Consider the following 23457-nt stretch of genomic DNA (forward strand, 5'->3'; position numbering starts at 1 on the left):
AGCAGTTGCAAGTTATTGGACCGTATCTTGGAGGACTTGGAAGACTGTTTTGTTCTTGCTAAAGTGCTTATATTTTCCTTCTTACCCTCACTAAGAGTTTCATTGATTGGCGCAGAGGATAGCGTTTTTCATAAGTGCAGGGAGCCTGCGAAGGCCATTACTTCTATATACTCTTCTTTTTTCTGATGCCCTCCGATTCGTAGTATTCTACGTTAACCTAAGCTCGGCTTAGTTAATTTGACGACCTAAAGGCGAGATTGTGTGCCAATAAATTTTATTGTTTCATACATTGCACAGCTTCAATTGCAGGTGCGTTTTCAGCACATTCAAAACGGCACTGAAATGGCTTGCAACGAATTAAAGGTAGGTACATGCAAGACTATGAAATTAAACAAACGATCTGGAACTATTCCTTCAATCTGTAAACCACATGCGCGCTGGAATTAAAAACACTTCGCATTAATTACCTTCTTCGCGGAGAAAAGGCCTCTCTCTTCTGTAGACTGTTGCTCTCTTCTGTAGACTGTGCGCTTGGCGAACAACATGTGGCATGCACATAATGTGACACCAGCCTGAGCCTCAGCAGTGAAAGAGGATCAGTGACGTGGGGGTCAGCTTGGCCTGTCCCTTAAGCTGTCTATCTACTGGGCCCACTGCTTTGGCTCGGTTCGGCCGGTGCGGCTCGTGGATGAGGCCATGCCACACTCGGGGAGGCGGAATGCGCGAGCGAAAGCGCATGCGCCCAGCAGTGCCCGTCGAAATGGCGTCGTCCCTGGCGGTCTTCGCTTTTACCATGCCTCCGGCGATTGACGATTTCTCGTGCGCCTGCGGGAAAAAAGTTTGCTGCTGTCACCTAGCGAGCACAGTACAGCCATCGCAAAGTCAGTGCGGAGAGAGTTGGGATGATAGCGTACAAAAAGGCCTGAGCGAAATTTCAATGTGGATCGCTATGCTTTAACTTATGAAGAAATTCATTGAAAGGGTTGCACGCAAGATTTTTGCGCGAACATGTTTGTGCCCGCACTGCACAGCTCACGAGCAATGCTAGCCGGGACATCAATAAAGAATGCACACGTCTCCATAAGAGTACTCCGTATAGATTTGATCACGTACACCGCACACTGAATACACATCCATGTTTGTAATGGTTATACATGTTACTCCCGTGAGCTTGGAAGAACAGGGATATTTAGTGAACGGAGAATACAGCGTCCATACAATGCGAGGGCTTCTACAGGAGCTCCCGCAAAAGGAAGTACAACGGCAGGTGTAAGGCTCGGCAATGCATCATCAAAGAGCAGTTGAAGGGAATGCATTTCTGCAGCACATGCAGACAGCATTTCGCAGGCATATCGGAAATTATTTTTACCTCACTAACACTGCCCTAAGTCCATGGGACCATCGGCTTCCCCGATTGTTCTCACCAGTTGAAAAAAGCTCTCGACAGCTTTGGCTGATCCAACTCCTCTTTTCTGCCAGTATGAAATACCTTGCGGTACGCCCCAGTCTCCCTTGCTCCCACACGTGCTTGTCAGAGAAGTGTCACAAAAAATGGCTGGTGGTTCAGCATTGCTGAGCATAAAAGATTGCGCGAAAGCACTTTTTTGTGCAGGTGGACACCATCGCCAAATACCTCAAAGCGCGATTGTTTTACCCGCCGCGGTGGCTCAGTGGTTACTGCGCTCGGCTACTGATCCGGTGTTCCCGGGTTCGAACCCAACCGCGCGGCGGCCGCGTTTCGATGGAGGCGAAACGCAAAAGCGCCCGCGTGCTGTGCGATGTCAGTGCACGCTAAAGATTCCCAGGTGGTCGAAATTATTCCGGACACCTCCACTACGGCACCTCTTTCTTCTTTCACTCCCACCTTCCTCCTTCCCCTTATAGCGCGGTTGGGGTGTCCACTGACTATTTAAAGGCTTCACACACAGACATGCACCGCTGAAACCCGGGAGTCACACTAAAAGCTGGGACACAACTGTCCCTCTTGCTACGGACAGCCAAATGGCTTGTGGTGGCTAGCGGAGTAAAAATGAAGGAGGATTTCCGGTATTCGAGGCGTCCTCCTTGCCAGTTTTAGTAACCGAACCCCTGTAACGTCATAAAGCCGAAAGACCGTAAGGTCGGTGGCAGCCGCAACTTCGTAAATCGCGGGCGGACCAATCACGAGGTATGCACGTAGTGATTGGCGTTTTCTTCGCACGCTGAAGAGCAAAGTCGCAGTGTTCTTTTTCTCCTATCTCTCCCACATACATGTACACAACGGTCCGCACGAATCACTGTCACACGTGTGGGATAGAGACTTACTCTCAACTTTAGCATAGCGCGTTCTACTACCGTTGCTTCTTAGCACCTGGCGCTCGCCGTCAGTGCGCATAAGCAGATCCCCTTGGAGGCGCCGTATGGTACCATGCACGTGCTGGCCAACGGCGGGACCAGTCAGCGCGTGCGCACTGGCGGGAGGGCGCGGTAACGGTACGCGCTATGCTGAAAGTATATTGTTGCTGTTCAGTAGCACTCGAACAGCGACCTGTGGCTGCTCACCCTCAGCTTCCCTCCCGTGGAGGTCGCGTCGCCGTCACCGCAGCTGCCCGGCCGCCGGTGGCCCGGAGGGGGGGCTTCGCCAGAGGAGCCACGCGGCCCGCACCGCGATCTCGAGCATGCCGAAGAGGGCGAAGAAGGACACGCCCAGGTACATGCCGTTGATGCCGCCGAAGCTGCTCACCACGCGGCCGCCCTGCATGCATGCGCCCACGTGTGGGGAAGATAAGCACAAAGTGCGGGTGTCAGAGGAGAATGACGTCTACTCGGTTTTTAACTATGTTAAAACCCTACGACTTTGTTTGTGTGTTATTTGGAGCGAAACTGTTTTTCAGTGTTAACAACCATAGCAAACTCACTGCACCGATCAAGCACATTTTTTTAGACTCAGATCAAGTTCATTTTGATCCCCAGTACACATAATTTGACGAAATACCACACAATCATCAGCAAACGAGCATATACAGGATGTTTGGCCTAAGACTTTGTACAATTTTTAAAAATTGGCTTTTTGAGTTAGAATACCGCTTTTTTTTGGCATAGCTTTGTCAGTGGTTTAGTACATCAGAACATAGGTATGACGTGTGCTAACTAGGAGACTGGTTAACTAATACTGAATAGTTAACTTTGCACCTATTACTGTTAGGCTCCTTAATTACTGACAGGAGTGTAGCCCACTGTAAGTAATATCCATATCAGCTTCTAGAATTTCGGAAACGCAGTTACCCTCGGCGCTGTTGTCCAACAAATTTTGGCTATTTCGACTATTTACGTGCCCTGGAGACGTTGCTTTGCCTGCAAGCTTCCCCGAAAGTGCGTGTATTTTGGAATCGCATTGTTAGTTCCGTTGCTTGAGCTGTGCGCGGGCACATTCAGGCTTTGTTGTCAGAGATTTACTGTAAGAATATATCTTAAAATCGCTGTTGCATGGGTGTTTCCATCACTACAGTGCGATATATCGAACCTGCCTCGCTTTACATAGTACACAGAATAACGCCATAGCCACTTGGCCACCACGGCGGATGCACTTGCGATACCTCTACTCGGCCTAGTCTGGCGGACTCTTTGTTGCAGTGTCAGCAACAATGGTCGTCGCACAGGAGCCTGCACCTCCCACACCCTCAGTGCAGAGCCACTGAAACTATGTCTAGCCTCGTGGTCGTGCAGAGGTGGATGATAATGAGATTACCCCATAGATTAAGATCTTGGAAGATTCCCCTCAAGGACATTCGACTCACGTCATACTTGGGCACAGACGTGAGCTTGAGGTAGGTGACTGTGTTGAAGTAGACCACGACACGAGCCAGGGCCCTGTGAAGAGATCATATAAGCCCGTACTGTGCATATGCCAGGCTTCATTGCTGCGTGCTGCGTGCAAAGACTTTCAAAGACGTTCTTCGACCCCACTTAGGAATGAGCATCCGTAGCTTAAGAGAGTTTATAGTTGCAATGTGGCTTTCCCGTTCCACCAAGACCGCATATTTCAAAATCTACACTTTATTGAAACCTTTTTCTTGCCAAAAACTGATTACTCGGCGTGACTTTACGTGACGTGAATTTACACTCGACGTGAGCGCATAAGGACGATGCTCGCCGCCATCCGCGGTCGCAGCGAAACTACATTTTTAGATGTATAAAATTCATGCATGCGACTGTTCTCAGTCGATAATTTACAGGAATCGCCTGCTTACGCCTCTAGGTCAAGCCTGTAAGTTTGCTGACGGCGTACCTTCAAGCGCTCCACTATGTACTGCGCGTCGAACCTTTCTCTAGTCGGCTCGACCACTCGCTGGGCCGTTTACTGTCGTGGTGAAAGTATAAGGCATGAAACGGCACATTATTCCGGTCGTCTTTAGTCTTACGTAACCACGCCCACTCGTATCAACGCCGTCGCCATGCGCCATTTGCTTTCGAGACCTTTCAAGATGCCATGGCCCCTAACGGCTCGGAATTCAATCAGCACACGAAGACATTGGGCGAGGACCTCGAAAAGGAAGCAGACTAATTATAAAAGTTTTAGCTGTCTACTGTGAAGCCTCATATGCGTTTGTGATTTTGTGGGGAAGTTCTGGAGAACTTTTTCCTCGCCGGCAGCCTGGTGGGTCTTGAGCAGTACGAGAGGGAACAAACTTTTTGCACAAAATTGCGAAATTTCTCGTTACTTTGTCTACTATTTGAGAATGACGTTTGGATATTTGTACACCGAGAGGAAAACTAGTTACAGTCGGATACAATTGAAATCTCCACTGAAGCTCCGCCCACATTCAGGACCAACGCACAAAATATTTCGACGACAAAAAAGGCATCCATTGTAGAAAATTTTTCTTGTTACCTAACAAGAACTCAATCGCAAATCAAAAATTATGAGCTCGAATATTCACACGTGGCTTGTATCATAAGGTCAAACATTAAAAAGTTGATTTCGCTAACTGTGGTGATTGGTCTGTGGAGTTATACAGAATACCGCGGACCATGGCCCACTGTTACCAACTGCTGATTTTTTTAAGTTGTATCCGACTACAGAAAACTGATAAAACTGCTTGACACACATAATTATGGTCTAATCAATTATTGAATGCTGAAACTTAGTTCCATCTCAGTTTGTTCGCGAAGCCTGAGCACTGACACCCCTTGGCAGCCCTGCCGTTGCGGAACGCACGCAGCATCAATAGTACTCTACATATAAGCGGCGGAAACATGAAAAAGTGCCCTGTGTCGTTTAGACAAGAGGCTGCGTGTTACTGAGGCACAGTGCAGCTCTCCACCGCGGCATAAGAAAGGTCTCCGCCGAGATGAGATGCAACTCACGGACGACAGAGAAACCAAGTCTGCAGAGGACAATGCACCGTGCAGATCCGGCGCAGGTTTTGCACACAAATTCCTTAAACATGCGCACATGAGCGTAAGGACACACTCACACGCACATGAAAAACAGCTTGACATGTCCTCTTCCACTCTTTTTTGAATGCCCTCGCAGCATGTCCCAACCTCCATGGAACTACGTAGTTGGCTCTTGTGGTACAGCCTCTGTCGTCAATATGCAGCTCAAGCGGTTACCTTGTAGCGAGGCTCTCTAGAGTCGGATAGCACTCACGAATGAAACGGCAAATTCCCCTCAATGGAGGCCCTCCAGCCATTGTCGCCGACTGGTAGCCATGACATTGCGGATAATGCCCGTGCACCTGCTAGTGTGGCATAGCAGGGGCTGGCAGGTGCATTGGGATTAACCATCTGTTAAATCCGACGTCAATAACAGCGGGTGGACACCTTTTTCTGGAGGGCCTCCTTTGGAGGGCATTTGCCGCTTCGTTCTTGGATTGTCCATGGAAGCACTAAGCTTTGGAAATGTGAGGATAACGGTTCCTCTCACGTTTGACAGCATGCAAAGAGAGCAACGCTGCGTAGTCCACAAGCTAACCGGATGGTTTGCATAATATTTCGGGGACCGTGCGCCGACGGTAATCACTTTTTCGAAATACAAAAAAACTAATATGGCTACAACTAACGGCCGGCTATAAACCTCTACCTGCAACCGAGCGCCTAACCGCAACAGTTAAAAATTATTACAAATTACTTATTTACCTTACTAGTTAACATTAAGTACGTATTTTCTGATGCCAGACAATGGTCGCATTATTGTTCCCAAGCAGCAGTCCTAATTCCGCCTCAAAAAGCGTACATTTACAAATCAGTGGCGTGATTCTCTTAAACTCCCGGTATGATTAATTTTATTTCTTAATTTATCAGTTTGTTGCCTCATCAGATTTATGGTCTTATCATTAATTTTCTTATTAGATGTTTACCAAGTGACCGTTGCTGAATCTCCCTGCTGTAGACATGCCCGCACAGTATTTCCACATTTGTGAAAGTGCCATCAGCCGGTTATCTGCCTACCTTCTTTTGCCGTCGAGTCCGACCATGAGGGACTGGTGACATGAAGAGAATAAAAATCGACAATAAGCACCATCTTGTTCCGCTGTTTGTTTGTTTGTTTGTTTGCCTGCTTGCTTTTTCGTTTGTTTGTTTGTCTGTTTGTTTGTTTGTTTGTTTGTTTGTTTGTTTGTTTGTTTGTTTAACATACCTACAGCGCCAGACGGTGTTATTGCAGGAGAGCAACAATACATAATGTTCGCATGAGGTTCATGCAAGAAAACACAAAAAGACGATGACATAATGAAATTTAATAAACAAACGAAGAGAACCAAAACTAGCAACCGCGCAAGCCCTTCTACATCCAACAGAGCTCGAAACGATATTCCAGACTGGCATTCAGCAATCTTTTGTGCCAGTCGGTTCCATTGGCTGATGGTGCTGTGAAAAAAAAATAGCCTTGAAACGGATAATTAATGTTTTTTTTTTCTTATTTTCCAATGATCACGCCTCTTATGCGTAAAATGAGGAGCCAAAAAGTAAATTTGAGTCTCTACTATAACTATGCCGAAATAGGTCCTGAAGAGCATCTCTAGTCGCCTGTTTTTTTTTCTTTTTCTGCTCCTACTTAATAGGTTCATCCCAACGTATCCTTAAGTAACACCAAAAGTAATGTTGTAGGTATTATAGAAAAATCGATCTGCATGGTTTTGTGCCCGTTCAAGCACATCAGAAAGACTTTTAGTTAGCAGGTCCCGAACCACACAAGCGTATTCCACTACGAATCTTACGTTAGTAATGTAGTTCCAACATTTTTAAAAGGGTGCAGACACAAATTTTCGAAAGAAAACAAACGATCGTGATTTGTTTCATGGGCGTAAGGAGATGCCTTCTTGCAAGTTTTAGTCGCAGTCATTGAGTGGAACATAAATCAATGTGATTTGGAATGCTGCCCGAAGAGCCGCTCGGCATTTCCACCTGCATCGAGTGCCGTCAGGGTTAACTGGCCCTAATTATTGTGACGTCACAAAACCCAGCGGTTGTTCACGGGAACAACCAGTGTTTGTCGGAATCGCTGACGTCATCAGGAAGGTGGTAGTCCTGGTTTGCCGTGACGTCAGAGTGCTCTTACGCCTATCGAGACCGAAAGTGCCGGTACGAAATCGTTTGTAAACAATTATGCACTCTTCGCACTGGAGTTCAGCTCACTGTCATGATTACTAGAATCGTGGGCCACTTTTTAGGGAAAAAACGGACACCCCAAAACGTTGTGTCTGTATCCTTTAAAAGGTATATCCTCAAATTACGTTTGACTAAAATGAACATGCCTAAATATATAGGCAATATATATGCAACCTGCCTAGTCCAAGTTAGGTTAAAGAAAAAATTAAATCCAAGGTGCTTTTAACCAGTCACCCGTGACAGCTAGAATTACGTTTGACTACATAAACATTCTGCAATCTCCAGCCAATATGTTTTCAACCTGCCTAGTCCAAGTTAGAATAAAGAAAAAAATTAACTCCAAGGTGTTTTTACTCAGTCATTCGCGACAGCTTCACAATATCTAAAGTATATTCAAACAAGTATGGCTTACGTTCGCAAGTGAAGGAGACAAATTGACATTTGGCGAGGCTCGTACAGCTCTAGCACGATGCCAGGGGTAACCGGAAGATCATGATGAGATGTACTTGTGAAAGCAGGATGGAAATAAAGATTAAAGCAGGAGGCCTAATCATAGACATCAGTAACAAGTCCACCGCCAATCTCTAGACTCGGTATTCGAACTGTGTATCTGCCGTTTATTTTTAGAAACTTCCACATTTCATTCGTAACACAGGTTCTGTCACTCACCTCGGGGAAGAAGGCTCGAGAAACCTCCCTGTGATACTCGACGTTTCTGCAAGAGGAGAGTACAGACGACGCTTTGTCATGTCCGAAAGTGCGTTGTTTCGCAAATCAGGGGCTACCGGCGTCCATCTGTCTACAAGTCTCGCTAGAAACAACGAAACGTCTTGGGAGCATGGAAAACCTTTTCTGGGGTTTTTCTTTCCTTTCGTAATAATCTCCCGTGTATAAAAGCCCGTGACTCTCGTTTTCATGCACACACAACTTCTTTTAACGCCGGAAAGAAGAGGTGTATATTAAAAATATTCTTAACGGGCAGGTTTTTCCAAATACTTATTGGTGTTAGTAAGCACCATAAAGGTGGGGATGTGCCGAGAGACAGAGAGGGCATTGTGAGACAGCTTGACGTTGAAGAACTCGTGCTCTGGGGTGTATAGGTAATCATTGCAACGTCTGCCGCTCTTGGCGCTACTTCTCTTTTCACTGAACTGTATAGTATACGAACAAACCTATCAAACCTGGAGATTTGTGGGGCTCTAGGAAACTAAGCGACATTACTTTCATCGACACGTCCTGTGCATTGGCAAAAGCAACTCACACGCAGGACCGGTGGCACTTGCAGAGCTTTTCGACCGACTCGATGCCCATGATGGCTTGCACTTCCTTTACGCACTGCTCACGCTTCTCTGCGAGTTTGCGGGAAAAAGTGTTAGAACCGTAGAACACACTCATAGTAACACCCGTAGAGTGTGCAAGTCCTGTGGTGTGTGCGCACCTGATATGTTAGATTTTTCAACCATTGGGAGCCTTCGATGCTAAACGCGGTATTTGTCTCTGTCCCGTTGAATGCGGGAGTCGTGTCTACAAGTGCACCCGCGCACATGAGGCGACGAATAGGCGAGGCCGAATTTCCAGACTAAGTTCGTGCCTGCCTGTTCCAGAAGTGGTTTTTCGTAAGTTAATAAGCAGGTAGGCGACAGCCGAAGCGCTTGCTGGCACAAACTGCAAAACAGCTCAAGTGGCGGGACAAGCATTGCACCCCGCTTTCAGCTGTCAGTGGTCTGTCAGCACAGCGTTACTTATACAGCCAGCCTCAGGAGAACTCCATCCTATATTTCATCTTATTATGACGTGGTGGTGACAAAAAGCAAGCAATCTGGGACTGTTTGCTGGGCAATGATAGTGACCTGCATAGTTGACGCTCGTACATAGAATACCTACGGTTTAGGGCCGCGCTCCACGCAGACGTAAAATAAAACTTCGTGCATAATCCACGTGTGCTGTCGCGGACAGCCCTGACCATCGTAGAACGGGACATGCGTAATCGCGACCACCCGCCAAAAAAAGTAGGAAACTAGGATGCGGGAAGGAGAAATTAAACATAATTTCGCGGCAGAACAGCAGCGCTGAGGAGTGACTTTTCTTAGTTGTCTTCAGCTCAGCAAAAACTGTGTTCCATCCGGTTGGTTAAGCTTTCCTGGGTCTTATAAGCACGGATTTATTTATTTTTAATGCGTAGCATTTAGGGGCCGGGGAGGTTGATTCCAAGTCGGCTTAGGAGTATTTTACCTGTTTCTCGTCTTGCGAAAACCACACGGTTTCTCCTTAACGAAATTTATTGATTGGTCAACTGGGAGATGGCGTCATCGGGGTCAGGTGAACACACAGGACTAATCAGCGAGCACCGCCATATTTTAAGTTGCGAAAGACTCCTAAAATTTGGCACTCGGCAGAGAGAACTTTCAAATTTAAAATTCTGGAGGACCCCCAAAACTCACTGCACCTCCAAAAAATTTGCCACTTGATCCACCCTCAAAATATGACATTTTGGCCCACCGCAAGAATTTGGCTCTTGACCCAGCAGAATTTGGCAGTGGTCCACACCCAGACATTGGACACTTGGCCCATACCCAAAATTTTCCATTTGGCCCACCTCCAGAATCGAGCAGGTGACCCACCACAAGATTTTCCATTTGGCCCTCACCAAAATTTGACAGATGGCCCGCCCCCAAACTTTGGCTCTAGACCCAGCCCCAAAATATCGCAGTTACCCACCCAAAATTTGGAAGTTGGCCCACCATGCAAATTTGCTACTTGGCCCACCATATCCCAAAATTTCGGTATTGGTCAACCTCTAAAGAATTTTGCAGTTGATCTACGTCGAAATTACCCACTTGACCCGCCTCAAAAATTAGACAGATGGCCCGCCCCCAGACTTTCGCTCTAGACCCAGCCCCAAAATATCGCAGTTAGCCTACTCCAAAATTTGGAAGCCCACCATAAATATTTGTCACTTGGCCCACCCCATCCCAAAATTTCGGTATTGGTCCACCTCTAAGGAATTTTGCAGTTGATCTACGTCGAAATTTCCCACTTGACCCGCCTCCAAAATTTGGCAGTTGACCCACCTGACATAGGTTAAACTGCCGTACCCAGTGGATCTGCAGGTTTGGCACGAAAAGGTGGTGTCAAGTGAAAAGGGCGGAAAAGTTTCGTTTCAAGAGGTTTCGGGGCAAAAAGGTGGCGTCTGCGAAAATGGCGGGAAAACCTGGTTTCAAGCGGTTCTGTGCGTCAATGGACGCGAGCATCCGTCTGCCAGGAGCTCACGGATAGGAAGGCTGCATGTCGGTGTGTCTCTGAAGTGGTTCTTTGCATTTCTGTCTACATAAAGTAGTGATGGCGAAGGTGCACAATTTACTCGCAGGAACGACATTGGAATTACTACGTAGACAGCAAAATCGAACACTTAAATGCTCTCGCATGTTCTCCGTTATGCAATTAAGGCCCAAAATATAAATTAATTCAGTTATTGATTGACTGATTGATCGATTGATTGATTGATTGGTTGATTGATTGATTGATTGATTGGTTGATTGATTGATTGATTGATTGATTGATTTTTCAAACTCCCAGTGCCTCGGCCACTGGGAACTTGATCCAGCGTCATCTACTAGCTGTTCTACTCTTCGAGTTGAAGCCCACACCACATGCCAATCATCATGGTGCATTTATATCAGGTGCAGATGACGATTATGGTGTCATCGTCCAAATAACATAAAGAGAGGTGCATGCGGTGCACGGGCGCACCTTCGCAGATGGGGTACGCTTTGGTGCCTCGCCTGTTGGACGTGGTGGGCAGGTCGCTGGACTCGCAGCCGCACATGCGACGCGTGTGTTCCTGCTGGCACAGATAAAGGCAGTCCTGCGAGGCAACGTATGTGGCAGAGATGGCAGCGTGCAACGACATGATGTGGTTGCTGCCCGACTGAAGAAAAAGACACAGGATGGAGCATCGGCTTCGACTTTGAGAGTGACGTTCAAGACTCTTAGCAGTGGCGAAGTGGTCCAGCCGTCACACTCGTCTGCAAGCTCGACAGCCGACTGCGGCGAGTGAATTTCAGAAGTGCATGTACTAAAGATATTTCAGTAAAGTCTAAAAGGAGATGGTATGACTAACTGCAGGTCTGCCCACTGTGCGGGTGCATCTGAATTGTGAATGTAGGGTTTAATGTCTCAAAGCTCAGCATGGAATATATGAGGGACGTCGTAGGACAAATATCCGGATTAATTTGGACTGCCGGCAGCAGCAGCAGCTGCTCCGCACCACGTGACCAACCACGTGACCAATTAAAGCCACGGCGCCGCCACGGAGCTCAAGGGGTACCACGCTGAAGGCTCGAAGAGCTGGCGTAGTGTAGCTATCGCTACAAAAGACAAGAATCCAGCCGAGTCGGTGCGTACGTCCTTGGGCACTACTGTATAGTCTCACCCTTTCACCCTTCATCCCTAGCGCCTTCATCCAGCGCGCTGCCCAAGACGAAGGACTAGCACAGCTAGTCCTTCGTCTTGTGTCCCGTTCGTGTTGCGCTGAGAGCGAAAATGAACACTTACCAACTCGCCCAAATTTCCGCCTTGTGTACAGTCTGCATGATCACGTACCTCCCTGGTGTACATGGTGTCGTTCAGGCCGAAGCTTCTGAACCGGTCGGGCCAACTGCTGCGGCACGGGAACTGGTACGGCTCCGGAAGCGCCGTTCTCTTCTCCTGCGAGTCGCGCAAGACGTGCCTGTGACAGCCTCCCTCTCTGACGGCCGTGTTTCAAGGCGCTCAACGTCGTCCGTCCGTCCGGGAAATCTGTCACACTATGACGTCATCAGCGGCATAATTGCTAGAACCCATATACTCTTACCAATTACTAATGGGTGGTCATAGTTAGTTAATTAGTAAAAACAGAAGAAAACAAGAAATTAAACAAATAAAAAGTTTAAAATAAAAATAGAAGGCAAAATATAAACGATATAAAGAATAAATAAATAAAATTAAAAATAAAAAAACAGAAAACAAAATAGGCAAAAATAATCAACAAATATAAATAAAACAACTTAAAAATACAATGCCTACAGCAAAATTGAAACTTGGTTTTTGGGAGAAAGGAAATGCCGAAGTATATGTCTCACATCTCGGCGAACACCTGAACCGCGCCGTAAGGGAAGGGATAAAGGAGGGACTGAGAGAAGAAAAGAAGAAAGAGCTAGTGTCGTAGTGGAGGGCTCCGGAATAATTCCGCAGCCGGTAATGCCTGGGGCGCAGTGGAAAAAAAAAAACCCGCGTTCTAGAAAGTTCCATGCCTTCGCATTCGTGCACGTAAGGAGACTTATGTGCCCTCAGAATTTTTACAATTACAGTGAGTACATCGTCGCCGCTCTCCAGGTTGCGACGTTAACAGCGAGGATCGAAGATCTAGGAAAACGGAGCGCAGGACAGCGGTCACCATTCTGAGGCTGATGTAGGTCACGTAGCCAGGCTCGACGAAGACAGCGTCGTTGCAGAGGACCGGCCGAAAGCCGTGACCGTGTGCCATGACCACGAAGCCCATCTCCATCGATGTGGACAGGTACTCGTCCGCCTGAGCGTCCAGAATGAGCTCCAAACCTGTGCGCCGATTAACCCAAGTGTTAATGAACTCCAGCAATATTACGCATGAAATGATTTTAGCTCCCGTTGTAGCGCGGCATGGGTGACGGCACCATTTTTACAAATACCACGCTGTACCCGGCAGTATTGAAACCCTTCAATTCAGAATTTGATGGTGGCTGCAGGCTGTGCGGAGCGACGTTCTTGGAAGTTTTCCCACATGGTCTGGGCCTGTTCTTCCAATCCCCACCCTTCCCAATCCTCCATCTTCCACCCTTCTAGGGAGGCCTGGAAGGCGGCGCTGCTCAGCTGCCATGACCTGCAGTCCCAACGGACGTTGGTCGCCGGGGCGCGAGCGGCGCTAGACGCCATTGGGACTCCGGAATAGGAGCTCCACCTAGATTTGTGAGGACCTGGGCCATAAGGTCTCCTCCACACCTCCTTTTACACCTCCTCTTACAGATTAAATAAATTTTTACCACCACCACCAGAACAGAGAACTCTGAACCGAACCTAAACGAACATTGGGGAGAGAGAGAGAGGGAAAAAAACTTTATTGGCGCCAAAAATTGGTCGATTCAGCGGGACCCGGGTGTCTTCATGTTGAAGTTCCGAGTCTTCCAGCGGAGGTGCCCTAATTCCAGGGTCCCACTGAGTCTTGCTACCTCATACGCATGCTGGACCAGTCCTTTTTGGACCACCAGCACGCTGCTAGTGAGCAGGCTCTCCCACTGTTCCTCATTGGGCTCTTTTAGTTTATGGAATGAATAATTGTTTTTACACTCCCATGTAATATGGTATAAAGTGGGGGTGGCTCCACACCACTCGCATGTGTCCGCGTACTGGTTCGGAAACATTTTGTGAAGTATGTGTAAGTTATGAAAGCTTCCTGTTTGCAGTCTACGCCAACCGACTGCCTCATATTGCGTTAATAGCTGGTGTGGTGGAGAACACGCTATCCTCTCTCCTCTGTAGTGATTTAGGATTTCCGCGTACGATGGTTCCACCGTTGCGGTGGGCTCAGTGTGACTTGGTGTATCTGCTCGGTTGGTAAGCTCGCGAGCTAGATCGTCGGCCCTCTGATTCCCAGTCACCCCGGTGTGCCCCGGCACCCAGAAAATTTTGTGCTGAATTTCTTTGTTCGGGGTTCCCGCCTGGAGGATGATGCGTAGCGCTCCCTTGCTGATCCTACCATTAGTGTAGTTCCTGCATGCTTCTTTGGAGTCAGTGATTATTGTGAGCGATTTATTTCTGCGGTATCCTCCAGCTACTGCTAGCGCAACAGCAGCTTCTTCCCCCTCGGATACTCTGCAGCCGCTCTGTGATATACTGGTGACTAACATTGGAGAAACTTCCACTTTACTTCCTCGCGCGTACGCACTGCGCTGTCACTGGAGCGGCGCATGCGTCGACTTCAGTGTCTTCGTAATGCCGTGGTTGGCGTCCTAAAGCCCGAGTGGCGCACGCGCGGTACTGGTGGCACTCCATGGGCGAGGCGGCATCACCGCGTGTGTTGTTTTCATTGCGTAATGCGCGGGCCAGCCAGAGAACCCTAGAGCCCCTAGAGAGAACCTGTGGCGGCATCTATCAGCACTGCTAGCAAACAGCTCCAAATTGCTCTAAAACGTGGTCAACGCGGTGGTCGACGGAGCGGAGGCAGGGACGTACGACGGCGTACCACCGCACGTGCGGAAGGCCAAGTGGTCTGTGCAGCACGTTCTGGGGCCATCTCCTCTCCTTCTGCACGTGGAGAGCGCTGTTTGCGTGTGCAGCCATACATCATCAGCGGCGAAGAAAGCCGAGCGCGCTGCTGCTCGCGTAAAAAGAAGCTAAGAAAAGTGGCTGATGAGGGAACTCTTATCCCTTTTCTGTTCATGCCCTTCTTGGGGTAGAACCCACCGGTGTTGCTTTCCTGCGTGCTTTTCTTTTGCCTTTATCGAGTCAGGTGAATAGCAACCTCTGCCACAGGATTCTTGGCCGATCCTCCAGTGTGGGTATGTGCCATCTTTTGAAAGGCTAACAACAACAACGACGCTCCATGACACTCGGGTGCGGCTATCAATATCTGTGGTCCGCCCTAGAAAACACTTCGCTTCTTGAGCCGTGCATTTCATGCTTACACTACTCTTGATGACGAGCTAGTTTATTTCATTTATTTATTGTAGTTTTAGACAAATCGGCTTTCGTCGTGGAACCGAGGCAAAACGTGACACACAAGTCAATAGTGGTGCCGAAGACACGACAGTCGACACGGACAACAGAAGTCAACAGGCACGCAGAAGCATGAAGTAGGGCGTTACAGGCCGCAGATCCGCCTTCGCGGTAGCCCAGTGGTTATAGCGCTCGAAAGCTGACCCGAAAGATGCAGGTTCGATCCCGGCCGCGGCGGTAGAATTTCGATGGAGACGAAATTATAGAGGTCCGTGTCTTGTGCGATGTCTGTGCACGCGCCGGAGCCCTTCACTACAGCGTCCCTGATAGCCTGAGTCACTTTGGGGCTTTAAACCCCCATAAACTAAACTAAACTAGGTTACAGATGCGAAGCATGCTAAAACAACCAGAAGCAGCACACGAAAACGACCATTTGCGTATTATATGGACACAGTAAACACAATAAGTCAATGGTAATAGAAGGGGAATTGTACGTTCCATAAAGTGCAACGTCTACGGCCCCTCTTAAGCCATTTAAACTGTGCGCGCTCCTTTCTCGTCATCTAGGGGCCTGCGGGTGACCCCAAACCAGGTGGAGTTTCCTGCCCCTGGCCACCGCCAGGTTGCCGCCAAGGTCGGTGGTGGTGGACTGCAGGGGAAAGCTTCACGACGCTAAAGGCAATGAGGCGAGCGTCGCCAGGTGCGCGGTTCCTTTGATGGCGCCACCGCCACAACTTCGGCTGCAACTCGGCATTCTGTTCGTCGATCTCGGCGCAGACCATCTTGGATTTGCATCATATGCTGTTGAACCAGGTAAGTACCGTTCTCAAACTTGAATACGTACAAGAGTTGATGCAATATATAACCACTGTGCGTAGTTTCATCGCAAATGAGGCGGAAAGATTTTTAAGTCTTCGTGATAAAGATGCACAATACTGCACGCGACTGCCAGTAAACATTTCCATGCACTGCTGCACACAGCAAAACTTCCCTCATTCTTGTCCATGCCAATAGTGGCAGTTTCTGCGGTCAAGTATAGAAATGAGGAATCGCCGCCTCACCGTCCTCGGGAGAGCCGGCAGTCTCGTGCTGGAAGAACTCCTCGTCCTTCTGGTCGTTTGTGCCGCAGTGAAAGCAGAAGCAGTTCCCGTACCGAGAGTCGAACGTCTGGCTGAAGTACCTGCGAGCGAAGCACGAGCATACGTGCGGTGCGCGCCCTCTGTACGACTGCAACGGACGAGAACGCGTGCCTCTCGATCTTGATCGCCCAGAGTAGCGTAAACGGACAATCGCTAGGCAGGAAAAGAATACAAAAACGTGCAAGCATCAGGTGAGACTTCCCCGCGATCTGACAAAGCCGGCAGCTGGGTTTCGTGAGTTGCTCAGTTAAGATTTGAACTTCGTGAGATCGAGAAGCATTGGTCACTGACAGAATACATAATGCATTGCAAACTAAATCTAATCGATATTCACTTCTGTGAATCAAGCTTCAGTGTCAACTCTATTAACAAGGGGAATATGAAAGGAAGAATGTCACAGGAGAATATTTTGGGGGTTGAACTATATGAATGCGATCCTTTAACCAATAGGTCGCATAACCATGATCCGTCGCTAGTGTAGCCTTACTATGTGATGATGTCATTCCGTGCGAACAACGGCTACGAAATCTAGGGGGGCGTGGCCATAACAGGAGACACAACCTTGCAGCTTCTGCCGGCGCGGGCTTTGCATACCGGTGCCCTGCATGTATGTGCTTGCGTACTAAACGAGGACGCCTCGACAACCGCACGGGTGTCTGCGCCTGGCTTGATGATGACCCAAGAAACTACGCCATCCACATTATCATCAGTCGTGTTATTGCTCGCCGCCGCTGGCAACAGATTTCACGCTCCCCTATTCATTCAAAGGCTACGCCGTATGCCACTGGCGTCAACAGGTCTAGCCAACCGCAATAGCCTGTAGTCAAACCAGGTGAAAACTCGAGTGCCGAAATCGTCGGTAGGACGTATGCCAGCCTTCTTTTTTTCGCATTAAAACACGTTTTATGCATCTGCATCTGTAACACCACCTGTTTGGTGAAAATGCATTTATAGATTAACAGAAAATCATTTCACTTATTATTGATATTCAAAGCAGGTGAATTACTCTTTCCAATTAATTTTTAAGCATACATTACATTGAGCTCCTATTCTAAGCAAGTTCAGGCGAACGTCGTCCAAAAACCGCAGCAAACCTAGGGCCGAACATTAATCCAAACCTTAATTAGCGAACAATTTCGAAATTTTCAGTGCAAATGGTACTCAGCAAAAAAAAAGAAAAAAAAAACACTTTCCAATATAGCCCCGGGCGTGATTCAAACAAACATTATACCGTCGTTTTTGGATGCATTAGACAACTCGGCCATCCAGGCAGCTGCCAACGCGAAATTTCTTTTTTTTTGCGGAGGGAAGGGGGGGCGGGTAGCATCTATTACTACGCGTTAAAAATCGGCAACTTCGTCATCTTTCATCCCCCTGTTCGCGCTTCAAAGGACTCTGAGTGAGCCCTGCTGTCGTCGTTGCCGTGCAATGGAGCCGGATGAGTGAAGAAACTAAAAACGTCCCCCTAAGTCGCCAAAGACAGCTTTTTGCAGCCGCACACGAAGGTGAGAAGGCGGCGTTGCCAAGGCAGAGCAAGAGGGGTCGAGCAAAAATCGAAATCATCAGGGACGCCGAGTGCGCTCTCTAGCGCCGAAAATACAAGCGGCTAAACGTGGCGGCGCATAAAGCACCAAAAACGATGAGGGATGCAGAGCGTGCTATACAGCTGGAATACAAACAGCTGATTGCAGCCGCGAAAGCAGCCACGGAGACTATGCGCATTGCCCCTGTCGAAGAATAGAAGCGGGCGAAGGCCTATTCCATTAAGGTTCAAATTCCTATGCGTGCAAAAGGTGCATGTATGAATTTTCGGCTACACCACATTACGATGCCGGCGCCATTTTGCCGCCAGAGTTCCGCACACATCTGTCACTGGAAGACCTCATTCACTCCCATTCACTTTTTGAAAGTGATCGTGACTGCCTCTGAACCCCGGTGGGTGAGGGTGAAGCTGACCGGTGAAAGTAGGACCCTTGCGCGCACTCGCCTGGACTCGCTGCAGTTACGGCGCGCGTAGCGGCAGTGCGTGACGACGTCCGCCAGCTGGTGTCCGAGTCGGAAGAGGCGGCGCACCGTGCTCCGCTCTTCCTTGCGCCGCTGTGCCATCCACACGCGCAGCTGTTGCGACAGCTCGCGGTCGCCGGCGTTGGGCTGCGCAAACCGCGGGAGCAGAACAGTCCAGCCGCACGCACGCACGCACACACACAGGTCACACTATGACCTTTTGATACATTTCTCTCTAAGAACCGCGCTCACGATTATACAGACTGTCCCAGCAAACGTACGCCAAGATTCAAAAGCCACCAGACTTCTCAGCCTCTCCCGGGGTGTGGCGAGGCCGCTATCTGCCTCCACCACTCCAATATAAGGGCGACACTGCCCTCAGAGCAAAGATCGTGCCTCGAACCCAAGCTGGTAGGTGCAGCTGGGTTAAAGACACGCTGCACTACCATGTGGTTGGTGTGTATGTGTGGCTTCACTTCCGCGCGAGCATTGTTCGCGAAGCCCAGATGCTGTATGTCCAGACACCGCCTTGCTCAACTGCTCAGGCATAAAGACAACCATTGTGCGGCCTGCTTGAGACCATTTTCCGGCAATGCTTTCATTTAGATTCATCGCGACTCACATCGCTGTAAGTGATGTTAGCAGAGCAGTCTCTGTCCAAGACCTTCTTCAGCACTCCCTTGCCCCCTGGAAGAGAGGTCCGATAAGCGCAGACGCGAGACCTCCGCAGAGGGTTGGCGTTGCAGATGGTGACATCCGGGAAGGCCATGCCCTGGTCCGAACTGTAGCTCGTCGCCACGGGAAAGGCCGCGTACTCGCTGAACACAAGCAGGCACTCGTGGACGCACTGGGCCGCCAGGAAGGAGACAACCACCAGCCAGCACAGCTTGCGCCACAGGCTACCCCGACGGCCGCACAGCACGCCGCAGCCGGGACCGCCGGACTCGGCCACCATGCCACGAAACCTATAGAAGCGGATTTTTAGTGCGCTAAAGTTCAGTACGTTAATGCCCTTGTTGGCCATATGTTCTCAGCAGAACAAGGACTTCAACGTGCTAAAATGTTACACCGACTGGCCCACGAACAGAAACCGATGATAGACTTGAAACGGAGGAAGATGGTGAATATAGAATCGATTTCGGGTTGGTATGACTAAAAACGAATCTCTGATGCCATAATCAATGCACCAGTGGCGCCTTTCTGACTGAGATAGCGAAGGTATGGGATCAGGGCAGGGCGCATTTTCTCCATTCCACCTTCTACACGAACTCAGACTCCTGTGTACCAAGGCGGCAGCTGTTAACCGAGCCTTGAAAATGGCTTGTGGGCTACTTGTATGTCCCCTTTCCGACCTCCTCGTACAGCTTCTCGCGAATGCCGACGTGCCCTCTGCGGGAGCGCAGTATATAGTGCAGAGGTATCCAAGGCAGCACCTAGTTCGCCGCTAAGACTGAAATGTTTTGTTACTTCGAAGTCGGAGAGGCATTAAAGAGATCATACACATAGACTACGGCTACTTCGGGAAAAAGCAAACACTACACTTTTCACTCATACGTTTACGAAGCGTTCCTTTTTGACCGCTTCTATCTGTACAAAAACGAATGTCGCGGCGTACGTTTGCTACCTTCCACTTGCCTGTAGATATCAGTAAATATATCAGTTCTTCAATATTGCTAATTATACCGTTAAAATCGCTATTGCGGGACACACTCTCCTGCAAGCGAACCACACTAAACAAGTAAAGCCCCCGAAAGCTTCGTTTTACGAGCCATCAGACAACATTTCCGTCACACAGCGAGGACGCCCCGGGCACAACCAACCAAACTTGAAATTTTTTAACCGCCGAGTATTTTCCCATCTAGCCGCTCAACCGTACTATCAACTTCGCGTAAACGAAACCAGGTGCGTTTACAGCCATTTTTTTTTTGAAAACTATGAAGACTGGAATAGACACAATCGGCACTTGGTGAGATATGTATGGACTAACGACCTGTCCGGAGTCGGTGGGCACGAATACTCACATTTCATCGACCACTGCTCTCCGGAAACGAAAGGAGCACGAATCAGAGATCCCAAGACTTTCAAGAAGAAGCAGTGCATCAAGTAACAGTTCTTGAATAAGCCGAAGCGCACACGACAGCAAGATAGCTTGAACACGGCAAACATTTAACGTTTGCTGGCCTGCCGGACCTATATACTTCCGTCCACCGCGTCGTTTTCTCGGGAGAGTCCGCATTTCGAGACTACAATGAACACCTGACTTTCCTCTTTTTTTTTTTTTCCTGAGCATTAAAATTTTAAAGCTGTCGAACATGCTGTCGCATGCTTTCTGTTAAGAAACATAAATAGCACGATGACAGCCTTAAAATTTCATACACCTCTATTGACAGCCCATTTGAAGCACGCGGCGAAGCAGTAGACTCCTATACATGGGCGGCTTCACGGTGGAAGGAGATAATAATAATTAAAAAAAAGTGCGGCCGCTGGAAACGGCTGTCAGTCACCCGCCTAAATTCGAGCGCATAGGCGCCTGGTATTTTCATAATGAATGATCCCGGTCGATACTGCCAGCTCGAGACCTGTATGAAATGCGAGTCTCGACTGTTCTTGGTACAGAAGCTGGAGGTTTGACACGGCGCACCTATGCCTGCAGAAGCGCGAAAACAAAAAGATCTGCCGCCTGTGTGCCAACGGTCAGAAAGGTCATTCAGTTTTTTTGTTGTTGTTGTTGTTGTTTTTGTCTTTCTTTAGATATATAGATCTCAGCTTTTCTGCGACTTGAAAAATCTGGGCAGGAAAGCAAGGCAGAGGCGGCCGGAACCGCAAGCCAGTTTGGCATGCGACAGTTGCGGCCAAGGACGCGTACCGCTGTAACGAAGCAGTGGATATAACGAAGAAATCGCGGGCCCCTTCGACTTTGTTCTGTAATTGCGCTCTGCCTGTACAATTTGCTACACCAGAGATCAAGACACATTGGACGTTGGTGAGCCCTAACAATCGATGTCATCGCATGCATGCATAATGCTGCGCGCGTCAACGCAAACTCGACACGAGCAGGTTCACTTTCTCTTCGCCTCGGTAAGCCCGAAATGCTTAGCATAAATCACGCGTTCACTTTTTAATAAGCGATATATGTGGGGAATAGTGCAGTTATAAAACGCGTTCGAGGTTAATTGCTGACGACATGTGTGGTCCATCTCGCCGCTTAACCACTGCTTTCTCATTATGAGGAACACGGGCAAAGCAATTTGCTCTCATCATGAAAAATCGTTTGCACTCTGTTTTAACGCGAGAGCGTTAGTACCCCCATGTCAGAAAAGATTGTCCGGCGTTGGCGACCTTTCGAAGCCTGGCAGCCAGAGCGGCCGAAGCACGCAGATGGAATGTGGCGCCTGCCAAATAGGTCACGTGACCTTGTGATGATAGCATCATAACTTGCCCACCGTGGCAGTAACAGGTTGGTCGAGAAGAGTCTCACAAGGCCCACCGGTGACAGCACCTGCCCTCGCAGGGCAGGACGTGGAGCATCGCTTGACCGCTGCTATATAGGAGTCATAGGAGGACTCACAGCGTTCTATGAATGTAAAGTAGAGAATGCAATTCCTCATGGGAATTAGCTCATTGACGCTACCGCGTCATACCCTTACGGCGGAGCTACCCTTAAGTGTCCCCTCCAGATTTTTTTCTTATTTTTTCTTGGGGGGGGGGGGGGGGGGGGGTTGAGGAGGCCGTGCGGACGCCAAGAGTGTCCTCACGCGCAGAGAACTATCGACGCGCGCGCGCAGCACTCCACTTGAATGGATGTATATTAATGCGAAAGCATTCTTGCCTCTTCAGTGGCGTGGACAGGATGCGAAACTGCACAGGAAGTGTAGGCAGAGCGTCCTCCCGTCATGAACTGTCGATTATCCAATAAGGGCGCAATATGATTTGTAATGATCAATAACGATTGAATGGGAAATTTAAATGACCGAATTGCTAAATAAAATAATTAAATAATAAGGCAATTAACTTCGCTAATCCCTCCGAATAATTCACAAAATCGGTCAATTACAATTCGTCCAGAACTGAACAAACAAAAAGACAATGGAAATAATGAACAATTAATAAAACAAACCCATTACTTAATAATACCTAGTATTTACTTATTAGTGTACTAATTATTATTTGTCTATTCAAATAATTATCGCCAATTATTAATTACGTTACTATGGAACAGAGGAAGCAACGGAACTCGAAATGCTTTCGCATTTCCGCACGTAAGGAGACCTAAGTGCGCCTTTAATTTTTTTCGTATATTGTGTACAATGTCGCGCTACCCATGTCCTTTCTTTCCCCTCCCTGTCCTCACTCTTTCTCTTTCATTTCCGCTAGCCGCAGCTCATGCGCTTCAAGCTTCGTTAGTAGACGCCGCGGCTAGCAACATCTTTTCCTTTCGTTTTATTTTGTTTTCAAAAAACCACTAATAATAATAATAATAATGTTAAATGGAAATAGATGCTTTCAGTCGTGCCCTATTTCGCACGATTAGACCCGCCGCGGTGGCTCAGTGTTTAGGGCGCTCGGCTACTGATCGGGAGTTCCCGGGTTCGAACCCGATCGCTGCGGCCGCGTTTCGATGGAGGCGAAACGCAAAGGCGCCCGTGTGCTGTGCGATGTCAGCGCACGTTAAGATCCCCACTTGGTCGAAATTATTCCGGAGCCCTCCACTACGGCACCTATTTCTTCCTTTCTTCTTTCACTTCCGGCGCAGTTCAGGTGTCTAACGATATACGAGACGCTGTGCCATTTCCTTTCCCCCCAAACCAACCAATTTTCATTTCGCACCATGATTTTGCACATCACACTCGCAAAGCTCATGCAAACGGTGTTCATGGAAGTAGGCATGGTGTGCGAAATATTTATGTACTTTCCCCTTGTGGAAATAGACAGTTGAAAAAAAAAAAGCAGTTTCGCAGTTTATAGCTTTGCTACATTTGGCATTTCTTTAAGACAA

General features: G+C 48.5%; 1 protein-coding gene across 1 annotated transcript; it reads right to left on the reverse strand.

The window, feature by feature from the left end:
• Nucleotides 1-604: 604 nt before the first annotated feature.
• On the reverse strand, nucleotides 605-19360 carry LOC144130020 (acid-sensing ion channel 2-like). Its single transcript, XM_077664062.1, has 12 exons — nucleotides 19084-19360; nucleotides 18464-18608; nucleotides 16380-16610; nucleotides 13025-13185; nucleotides 12193-12297; nucleotides 11341-11455; nucleotides 8852-8939; nucleotides 8260-8305; nucleotides 6433-6464; nucleotides 3777-3849; nucleotides 2542-2734; nucleotides 605-825 (listed from the first exon to the last, which is right to left on the reverse strand). The coding sequence occupies exons 1-11, from the start codon at nucleotides 19228-19230 to the stop codon at nucleotides 2576-2578; spliced, it is 1302 nt and encodes a 433-aa protein (XP_077520188.1). The 5' UTR covers nucleotides 19231-19360; the 3' UTR covers nucleotides 605-825; nucleotides 2542-2575.
• Nucleotides 19361-23457: the final 4097 nt, after the last annotated feature.

The sequence above is a fragment of the Amblyomma americanum genome, chromosome 4, assembly GCF_052857255.1.
Source record: "Amblyomma americanum isolate KBUSLIRL-KWMA chromosome 4, ASM5285725v1, whole genome shotgun sequence".
NCBI classification, from domain to species: Eukaryota; Metazoa; Arthropoda; class Arachnida; order Ixodida; family Ixodidae; genus Amblyomma; species Amblyomma americanum.

Excerpts from the sequence above, each read along its gene's own strand:
- LOC144130020 (XM_077664062.1), bottom strand. The coding sequence starts at position 19,230 with ATGGCCTTCCCGGATGTCACCATCTGCAACGCCAACCCTCTGCGGAGG. Across the intron at positions 18,609-19,083 it reads CTAACATCACTTACAGCGAT|CCCAACGCCGGCGACCGCGA; the intron begins GTGAGTCGCGAT and ends CGGTTTGCGCAG. Across the intron at positions 8,306-8,851 it reads AAGTGCCACCGGTCCTGCGT|AAACGTCGAGTATCACAGGG; the intron begins GTGAGTTGCTTT and ends CTCCTCTTGCAG.